The 10,778-nt window shown below is 45.9% G+C and overlaps 1 protein-coding gene across 2 annotated transcripts in view; it reads right to left on the bottom strand.

Annotated features, from left to right (window-relative positions):
* Positions 1 to 5,186: 5,186 nt before the first annotated feature.
* Positions 5,187 to 10,778, bottom strand: part of Mrps5 (mitochondrial ribosomal protein S5) — a 19,249-nt gene continuing 13,657 nt past the window's right edge. For both annotated transcript variants that reach the window (XM_042276191.2, XM_076570591.1), the window contains 6 exons: positions 10,674 to 10,764; positions 8,868 to 8,914; positions 8,041 to 8,098; positions 7,720 to 7,782; positions 6,565 to 6,701; positions 5,187 to 5,544 (listed from right to left, as the gene is read on the bottom strand). In XM_042276191.2, coding sequence (XP_042132125.2) covers positions 5,320 to 5,544; positions 6,565 to 6,701; positions 7,720 to 7,782; positions 8,041 to 8,098; positions 8,868 to 8,914; positions 10,674 to 10,764 — 621 coding nt within the window. In that variant the 3' untranslated portion in view covers positions 5,187 to 5,319. The remainder of the gene's footprint in view (positions 5,545 to 6,564; positions 6,702 to 7,719; positions 7,783 to 8,040; positions 8,099 to 8,867; positions 8,915 to 10,673; positions 10,765 to 10,778) is intronic.

Below are 10,778 nucleotides of genomic sequence, written 5' to 3'. Positions count from 1 at the left end.
CGCAGCAACCGCAAACCCCCAGCTTCCAGAGCGGCCCTTTGACGGCTGGCAGCCATATTGGATTGGACCCACCCTACCAAAGACAGGAGCTGCCTCGGGGTAACAGCCAGGTAGGTATCTGCCCGAGGGAATGAAGCTCAACCACACAGAACCGACACCAAACCTCCCAAACGCAGTAGGCTGCACTTAACCCCCACAAACCCTGCAGGACTCAAGTATTTCCCATGCGTCATTGAGAGAGTGGGAGGGGAGAGGGCTCGCTCATTGAGGACACGCTCAGGTTTGGGCTGGCCTTTTCTTTCTCAGTGGTCCCATTTTACATCCCACTTGCACACACTCAACAAATCAGGGACCCCCCAGGCTCTGTGTATCGGGGCACGCTGCCTCTGTCCTGACCCCCAGCTGGGGTGGGAAGCAGTTCTTTTCAGAGGAAACCTGAAGATTGCAGTCTGGCTCCCCGAGAAGATGCTCCCATGCACCCACTCCCAAGCAGACCGGCAGGAGACCTGCCACAGCAGGGGAACTGCTCCCACTCCTGCTAGATGCCGCCCCTGCTTCTCCAACGCTGCTCCTGCCTAGAAGGGCCGTTAGCTTCACCTACAAGTAGGAACTGGGGCCCCAGACTTCCGATGTCCCAGGAACCGGGACCTGCTCTCTGCAGACTGGTTCCACAAAGGGCTGCCCTCACCCGGCAGGCCAAGACACCCCAAGAGCTTAGAAGAGTCTCTCCCTGACACCCAGAAGCTAGCTAAGGGCGGAGCTACCACACCGGAAACATCTCCCAGCCGGCATCCTGTGGCCCTAGAGGATCTCGGAATATCTATCCACCTTTGCATTTGGATTGTTACTCCTGACTGATAAAAAACAAAACAACAACAACAACAAAAAAGTCCCCTCTGTCTGCTCACCCTTTGCTGTCTGCCTCCATTCTTGGAGGGAGGGTAAGTCAAGAACCCAAGAACAGAACCCTTCAGCACGTGTTCAAAGCATCCTCTTGGCAGTCTTGATGTCTATACGCACTGTGGAACCATTGCCACACGCCCTGACATCTACCATCCGGAAAGTTGCTTCACACCCCTCAGGAACACCCTCTTCCATCCTAACAACCACCACCCTGATGTCTCCTCCTATAGTCTTCGCTTCAGGAACTTTCCACAGCTGGAGCCACAGCCCACTTTGAGGAACCCCGGCTTCTTCTACTCAACACAATTACTCTGCTGAGTATCACTCCCCAACTCCTTCCATTGATAAGTCATTAACTGTATGGACACATCACAGTGTCTTAAGGCTGAGGGCTGGGGAGGGCGCATGAGTCCGTTCACTTGGCACGTCTGCCTCCGGGCTTCGATTTCACTTACACGTAGGGTTCCTAAGCCCATTTCCCCACACATCTTAGGAAGGCAGAAAGGAGCTGGAGGCTGTGCTGAGAAGCTGGGCATCAAACTCCAGGTAAGTAGTCACAGGGGCCCTGTGGGAGGCCAGCTCCCACCTTTTCAAGGGTTCCTATGAGGAGGAGAGAGGCGTGAGAAAATATTAGAAAGATAGCGAAGAGGAGAAAGACAGAAACACAGGATAGCTTCGGGAGGACTTGGGTCAATACCCAATGGCCTCTTTCATTTATTCCTTTTTATAACAATGCCAAGGGGCGAGGCAAAAGACCTCCCCTTGTTAGATCAAAGCACACTGCATAGCCAAGTGTAGACCCTTCCAAACACCTGGTAACCACGCCTTTGGTCAAATCACCCCCTTATGCAGCCCTGCTGGGTAAAGCAAGCTCAGATTCTCAGACCCCGAGTAAGTTCTCACTAAGAAACCTCCGTGGGTCTCCACAGGGCCCCCACACTTGAGCAGGTTCACCATGCTTCTAGTGGGAGGAGGGAAATACAGCATTCTTAATGACAAGTCCTAGTTCTCAAGAAACACTTCTATTTCTCTTTTCATTTTATTACCAAGTTACTGGGGAAAAATTAAATGTCAAAACAATTTTTAGCGACATAGTTTTTACCCAATGTCAATACAGCTGTCAGTGGTTTGGAAAAATGACAGTTTTAAAAGGTGAGCTTATCAGGTATAAGGAAACAACACATTAGACTAATAAAATAGAGGTCAGGGAAATAACAAAATAATGATAAACTGCAAAAATAATTCAAGAGGTCCGGGGGCACAGCTAACAGTAGAGAATAGGGTTCTGCTTTTAAGAACCACCAGTCCCAACCATTTTCTTGTGGATTCCATTTAAAAAGAAAAATGTTTAGATGTTCCCAATGTATCTAATTTAAAGGTATTTCTTTCATAATAATTAGCTTCTATCTGTAGCCTTGAATAATATAACTCCAGAAAAAAAATCTCCTTTGGGGGTACATATGTATATGCAGGGGACTGAACCCAGGGCCTCAAACATGCTAGGCAAGCGAAGAGAAAGTTCTCTGGCACACTAATGACTGCGGGTTTATCAGACTGTGGCCCAGGGGAAGGGGAATACTCCAGTACCTACTGGGGAGAACTGAGAAGCACCCAGTCACAGGCTCACCAGGAGTGAGGTCTAATCACAGGACCACAGAGAACTTCCCACCCTCCACATCTCACCCCTTAGCTCCTGAGGCCGACTTCCTCAGCTCCTCACCCAGCACATCGCATCAGGCTCCCAGCAACGAGGGACAACTTCCACTGAAAGCAAAGGCACCATCTGAACAGTGCAGGACTGAGACACAGTAGGGATGGATGTCAGTGAACAGCCCAGGCCTGTTCAACACAACTAAGATTAGTGTGCTATGGGAAAATAGACAACTTCAAAGAACAGATGGGAACGGAAGCAGAGAGGGAGAGTCTAAGAATCAGAACCATGCTGGGGAAAGAAGGTGGAAACACGCCAGGGGTGTCCTTCGGTGGCAGAGCGCTCATCCAGCTTGTTCAAGATTCTGGGCTCCATCTCCGGTACTGTAAGGGCGGCGGGGGGGGGGGGGGGGGGGGGGGGGGAGGGGGGGGGAGATGTATGATACTAAGTGGGGCACCCTTGCACACCATGTAATCACAACATTTAGCAGGACGATAGGCCAGCTCTGGCCACATGGAGAAATAGAGGCCACCTGGACTACATGAGACCCGGTGTCTTAGTTACTGTCCTATCACTGTGAAGAGACACCATGATCAAGGCTACTCTTATTTATTTATTTATTTATTTTTTTTTGGTTTTTTTTTTTCGAGACAGGGTTTCTCTGTGTAGCTTTGCGCCTTTCCTGGAACTCACTTGGTAGCCCAGGCTGGCCTCGAACTCACAGAGATCCGCCTGGCTCTGCCTTCCGAGTGCTGGGATTAAAGGCGTGCGCCACCACCGCCCGGCAAGCTACTCTTATTTTTAAAAAATAAACAAACAAAAATATTGAATTGTGGGCGTGCTTACAGTTTCAAAGGGGTAGTTCATCATCATCATGGCAGGAAGCATGACATTAGGCAGGCAGGCATAGGGCTGAAAGCTTTACATCCTAATCCACAGGCAGCAGAGATAAAGACTGGGCCTGGTGTGGGTTTTTGAAACCTCAAAGTCTACCCCAGTGACACATCTCTTCCAACAAGGCCACACCTCCTAATCCTTCCTAAACTGTTCTACTAACAGGACCATGCACTCAAACACATGAGCCTATAGGGGCTATTCTCATTGAAACCACCACACCTTGTCTCAAAATATGAATAAACAAATAAAAACAAAACACCCAGAATGCTACATGAGAAACAGAGCATCTTTAAATGGGCTTATTGCTAGACTGAACATGACAAGGACCTCTAGTTGGTGATACATCAAGAGACTTACAGAGCAGGACAGAGGAGGGGAGGATGAATCAGAACTGTAAGACAACAAAGGGTGTGGCAAAACTATTGGGAACACAATGAAGAGCTACTCGGGGAAGGAGTGACAACTTCCGCCAATTACTGTCGGACATCAAAGGTCCAGGAAGCTCACAGAACACCGAGCAGCAAAAGCATCCCAAGCCCCACAGCCAAGCACCTCCCATCCAACTGCTGAAGAGCAAAGATGCAGGGAAGTCCTCAAAGAAGACAGAGGAAAACACATCACCTATAGAGGAGCAGAAATAAGCAATACACCTGACTCTCAGAAACCACGAGAGCAAAATACTTAGTGTTCAAAGAGAAACCTCACCAGCCTACAATTCTGTACCCTGTAAAACTATCCTTCAAACTATGAGACCGAGACTCAGACAAACAACTGAAGGGCTTTATTGTGATGAACCCGCCTTGTAAACTAAGCTACACAAAGAAGAAGTGATGTAGGTCAGAAACACAGACTTACAGAGAGAAAAACCTTAATTTTTTCTTAGTTGGCCTAACAGCTGTTTGTTCAAAACCATGATAGTAACAGTGACTCAGTGAGCACCGCTCAGGTATCTGGTAGCAGACACATGATGGAGGGGGCAGGAACTAAATCCTCCATTACTGCAGACTAGCTACCAGGGGAGAGCTGAATTAGTTGTAAACATAAATAGCAAACTCTAGTGTAACTACTAAAAAAAAAAGGAAAAGAAGAATAACTGATATTGGGAGATACTGATTCTACCACATCACAACCACTTTATAGGTCAATAACCTAAAAACACCCATTAAAGGCAAGTATCAGAAAGGAGGGAAAAAAACAACCAGTAACTAGGACCCAACTGCAAGTGTATGTTGAATCTCATAGAACAATTACAGCTCATAATAAAAACACAAATAAGCCAATTTTTTAAATGAGTAAAGGATCTGAACGGGCATTTCACCCAAAGCACACATAAATGCCTACTAAGCCCACGAGGACACTCAACATCATCAGTCTTCAGGGTCACATGGTGACAGGCAGCGCTTCAGATACACACCAGAACAACTATTGCATAAAGACCCAGAGTAACGGGACATAAACGGCTCGTGCAGCTGCCAGGGAAACCGTCTGGTGGTGCCTAGTGTAGTCAGGTTACTCCACTGCTCTGTAAAGTGAAGTTGAAAACATCCATATTTGGATGACTCAGTAATACACATTACCTGTAATTATCACAGCAATGACTGTTGTACATATAACAACAGACTGGTCTATTAGCTCTCTCCCAATTCACTTACTAGCTTAAATGAATAAATTGTTCCTGATATTTGCATGTAAAATTCCCATCACATTGACTGCTATATAGCATGTGCTCAATAAATCAAATCTATAATTATTTATTTGAAAACAAAGAAGGTTGGACTTTCTTTAAAAAAAAAAAGAAAAGAAAAGAAAGACAACACATCAAATTGTAGGGTAGAGTCTCTTCCAGGTGCTGGCCAGGCTGGGGACGTTCAGGTAGCAGATCTCTTTAACCCAGACCACACAGAGCGCTTCATCCCCTGCATGGCCTTTATTTCTTGCCAGTCCAGTTTGACGTCAGGAACCTCAGGCTCCGGCTCCGGCTCCTTACTCAAGGCCCCCTGTGGGGAGGCTACCAGAATAGGCAGAGGGCCACATTCCTCCCGGAACTCCACCACGTGGAGACCCTTCTTATCGGCCAGATGTTGGTGAGTTTCCTGGAAAAGGGCAAATGGAGAACAGATCAGGTCTGTGAAGGACACTTTCGACTTAAAGGATCAGAAGCTTCTGTCAGCCAGAGGAGCCAGCATCGAGAACCCTCAACAGCTTGGGAAGTGAAGTAGCTGTTTCACTTGATTTGGGTAATGTGTGTGGCTAGACTGGATTGATGTGTCCACGGGGATTTGCCTCAGCCCACAGCCTACCACACCAAACTAAGATGGAAGAAAACCTGCTGGCCAAGGTCACAGGGCTACCAGGAGGGCCTCGAAGTCACAAACCTTCCCTTCCATATGGGGTGGCGGGACAGTGAGCCAGACCCCACTGGACAGCAATTTAGGTTCCCACCTCAGAGGACATGCCACTCTTTGCTTCCATGGCTACATCTAACAGTCAATCCACTGAAGTAGCTTTTCAACCAATGCTTCATGGACTTCTTCAAGTTTAAACTTCAGCGTTTTACAAAGTCAGTAATTACATTGTTCTATCATTAAAAACATGCTTGGTCTAGCTCCTTCAGTATATGAAATGCCAAAATGCAAAAAGCAAGGCTAGCTGGGTGGTGGTGGTGGCAGCACATGCCTTTAAACCCAGCACTCAGAAGGCAGAGGCAGTAGTTCTGTGAGTTCGAAGCCAGCCTGGTCTACAGAGTGAGTTCCAGGACAGCCAGGGCTACACAAAGAAACCTTGTCTCGAAAACCACTCCCCCCCAAAAAAAGAAAGACCATTTGCTAGTTTATTCCTATTTGTTGGACTCGGTGAAGCCCCTAGAGCCCCTCCATCGGGGGAGCACAATCAGTCTTCATGTTACCCACAGAGCGCACACTGACCTGAGTTATCAACTCTAACCATTAATAAAAAAGGTTCTATATCCTGGGAGGTGGGAGCCCCGGGCTGTCTGACTAGGCCTGGACCTGGCTTAGAATCCCTCTGCTCCACATAGAGATGTACCAAGGAGGAAGCACTACAGCACGGTCTGGACACAAGCCAGTGCTTCTGCCGTTCCACTGGGGGGTTACCTGGCGAGCAAGCCCATGGAAGAGGCCCCGGGTGAGGTTGGTCATGTTCATAGACCCAGTGACCCTTGCATACATGTCCTTGATGCCAATGAGGCGGCAGATGGTGATAATGGCCCTGTGGCAGCGCAGGCCATAACCTGGAAGAAGATCAAAATTAAACACCCAACAACTCTGTCACCCTCTCTGCTGACTTTCATATGGTGCTGGCCTCTGCATTTAGGGAATAAATGTGTCTAAACCAACACACACACACACCAAAAAAGAAAAGGCAATGTAAGCCACAAACAGAAGTCATGGGATTGATTTAAATTTTTCTCATAGATGAAATAAATTTTTTAATGCATTTAATGCACAATGCATTTTTAGCAATATATTTTATTAAACCAACAGGCCCATATATTACCATTTCAAAATGTACTTCCTACAATATGAAGTGAAAGACTTTACATTCTTTTTTCATAGCAAATGTGGTGTGTATTTGATTTGAGCGATCTCAACAGCCACAGATAACTACACAATCACCTACAGGCTGGCAGCCATTCTGTGGAACAAAGTGGGTCTGATCCTTGTCGCGGGTCTAATAAGCAGGCATTTGAGTGATTTATTAAGCTGAGAAGCAGAAGAAAGTTCTGATGCATTAACACATTGGTGTGAGCATTTTGTTTTGTTTAGCAGAACTATAGAAGCTTTGATATAAAATTGTAAATGTTTTAACTTCTCAGCACCAAACTTTCAGAGATTTATGGTCTCATATATCCTATGAGACCATTTTTCACTGTAGAATTGCAGGAGAGATGTAAATGAGACTGTGTCAGAGTCTACACCCACAGACCTCGGGGAGTGACTATGGCAGCCCCAAGGCAAACTGCCTGCTTCTCTGAGAGGCAGGAAGAGCCCTTTCTGCAGGCCCCCTGCTTCAACAGGGAGACCTCACAGGAGCTGGGCACTCAGTATGCAGTGGGACTGGAGACACAGCTTAGTGGTTGTACTGGCTAGTTCTGTGTCAACTTAACACACACTAGAGTCATCAGAAAGGAGGGAACCTGAGTTGAAAAATGCCTCCATAAGATCAAGAAAGGTGGACAAAAAGGAGCAAAGGACCAGGCTGCTGCAGTTTCTCTGCTTTATCTTCCACAAACGGTGAGAGCTAGTTACCTCTGGGTTGTCTCTTCATCCTGATCTGCGTCCTTTTAAATCTTAGTGAAATATCATGGAATACTGGAGGCAAAAACACAAAGACAAGAAGGGTCGGGTGAGAGGCTTCAACAGCTCCACAACAGCCCAGAACCACGCATCTTGCCCTGAACAGCAACACACAGAGGCCAAGGATGGATGCATACTGGTCCCTGGGTTAGATCTGTTTCCACATTTCATGCATTTGTAAGAACAGAATACAGAGAAATACAACAACATCTTGCCACACATTCTGTAACAGATACACTCCTGCAGATTTCAGGAGAAATGCCTCATACTCACTTGTATGGCCTTCGTATAGTTCTATATAATGCAAATAATGAATTGCTCTGTTCTTTGCCTAAAAAAAAAAAAAAAGAATGAAAATATTTCTTAAATATTTTATTGTCTAGATGAGTATGGTGGCACACGTCTTTAATCCCAGCACTCAGGAGGCAGAACCAGACAGACCTCTGCAAGTTCAAGGCCAGCCTCCTCTACATAGTGAGTTCCAGAACAGCCAGGACTATTTAGAGAGACCCTGTTTTTGTTGCTGTTGGCTCAATCTTTGAGTCAGGGTTTTGCTATATACCCCAGGCTGACCTCAAATTCAAAATCCTCCTGCCTTAGCCTCCCATGTGCTGGAATTATAGAGGTATACCACCACGTCTGGCTTCTTATTGGAGTTCAAAAACATCTTTTATAAAATATTACAAGTAATTTCACCTATACAAAAACTTTAGTATTTAAAAAAATAAACACAATTTCACTGTTCCACTTATGAACCTTCCTGAGTGATTCTGAACAGCCTGCTGATATGCAAGCCCCACAGCAGGCTCATCACAGACAGCAACCACAGGTCTGTAACAGGTACGTGAGAAATGGCTTCTTACGAGAGAAGCAACCTTTGACAGTGAGAAAGTTCTAGAACAAATTGTTATTATTTTCTTATGGTTCCCAGGCTGCCTAACACGCAGCTCATCATCTTTTTTACTAAATACGAAAAAAGAAAAAGCGCTGGATGTGGTAGCACGCATACGCACTCCTGACACTCGCGAGGCAGAGGCAGGAGGACCCAGAGCTCCAGCCATAGAGGAACCCTGTCTCAAACAGAGAGATAAAGCACATACCTTTCTGAAGGCATCTGCCCGGTCAGCAGCTTTCCCAACAGCAAAACCTTTCAAAGAAAACGCAAAGATGTGGAAACGGAAGCAGCTTTGCACACAACCTGCCTTCCACCACATCCCCAAGTTTGGCTCCCACAGTGTTTCCAGGCCCTTCTTCGTCTTCCCACCACCCACAGAAAAGCTGCTCCCATAACCAACAAGCACAGACACAGGGCTTCGCCTGTCTGCTTTGGACATTTTAGTTTTGAATGTGTTCATGAAACTCAACATCAGACGCACTGCACTGTCTTTAATAAATCTTTACTGAAGTGAAGTGAGCTTGGTTACTCATTTATTTACTTATTTTGGTTTTTTTTTGAGACAGAGTTTCTCTGTGTAGCCCTGGCTATCCTAGAACAAACTCTATAGACCAGGATGGCCTTGAACTTGGAGATCCTGCTGCTGCCTCTCAAGTGCTGGGCTGGCTCTGGGTTATTTATTTATTTTTATGTGTATAAGTGTATGCGTGTGTATGTGTATGTGTGTGAGTGTATGTCTGTGTACTACATGCACGCAGGAGTCCAAGGAGATGAGAAGGTGTCAGATCCCCTGGAACTGGAGCTACAAATGGTTGTGAGCTGCCATGTGGGCACTGGAAACTGAACCCTAGTCTTCTGAAAGAGCAACAAGTGTTCTTAACCCCTGAGCTCTCTCTCCAGCCTCTGCACTCAGGTTTTAAAATTAAATATGTTCGAAGTTAATAGGCAAATGATTTTGAACACCTTTTGAAACAGATTAAAGTAAGCAGCAGGTGGAAAACACATTGCTCCAGGAAGACAAATGTTTTCTCTGGGACTGTCAAGCAGAACCTAGGTTTTAAAAGATAAGATCAGTGGTCCTTCAACCTGTGATTATTTCAAATAAGGTTTTTCATAGGTTCTGGGAAAGCAACTGGCATCTGCTGCCACTGCCAATTATTGAATTTGAAGATTTACTTTGTAAGTTATACAAAGGGAAGCATCATCTATAAGACAAGAGACACGCAAGACACCAAAGACCTGGGACAAAGAAATGTGAATTCTAATTTCAAATAAGTGAAACAAACAAAACCATGGCTATCCCAGAGGAAAATATGAGTGGACTTATTTATAATCTTCAAACAGAGACTCTTTAAGCAAAGCATAAAACTGGAAGTGATCTAAGAGCGACAGATTTGCTATACAAAAGCTTACAAAGTCTCTGGATTTAACACTGTGCAGAAAAACATTAAAACTAAGTCAAAACATTGGAAAGGCAATGGGCTGATATGTCTGCAACTTATAAAAAGCTTACACTACTCAGTTAGGAGAACCACCACCACCCGATAAACTCAGGCCAAACCCATGAACTGACAAAGCTCAGGAAGAAAACGGCATGGTGGATAAACGTGTAAAACCATGCCCGCACTTCCTAACCAAAGGTACACAAATAAAAACTAAGAGGTATGACGCACACATCATGCTGTCAGTCACGGAAGCTTGACAGTATCGGGGGCAGGGGTATGGTGGGAGCCAATCTGGTGGTTCTTTTCACCACATAAAAGGGTAGCAACCTCACCGCAATAAGTCCCCCTATGCCTACAGCAGCAAAGGTATAACAAAGTGCACTCACTGGGCTTTGGTTACATAGTGAAAATTTGCGTCTGTGAGCCCAAACCACTAAAAGGTTTAACCAGTAGGGAGATCAGACCAGCAACATGGACTCTCAGGTTCTCAGCAAGGCCAGACCTAGCCCAACTTCCACCACCACCACCACCACCACCACCACCAGGTGTAATACCACCCCATTCACCTGCAGCACCATTTCCATTCCCCACAGCAACCAGGACACGGACCGACTTCTTTCTTCCCTCTTTGGCTGTCATATTGAAAACATTTCTCACCTAGAAGACAAACT

Source organism: Peromyscus maniculatus, chromosome 4, assembly GCF_049852395.1.
Source record: "Peromyscus maniculatus bairdii isolate BWxNUB_F1_BW_parent chromosome 4, HU_Pman_BW_mat_3.1, whole genome shotgun sequence".
NCBI lineage: Eukaryota > Metazoa > Chordata > Mammalia > Rodentia > Cricetidae > Peromyscus > Peromyscus maniculatus.
The sequence above is the reverse complement of the archived record's forward strand: the minus strand, read 5'-3'. Positions and strand labels throughout refer to the sequence as shown.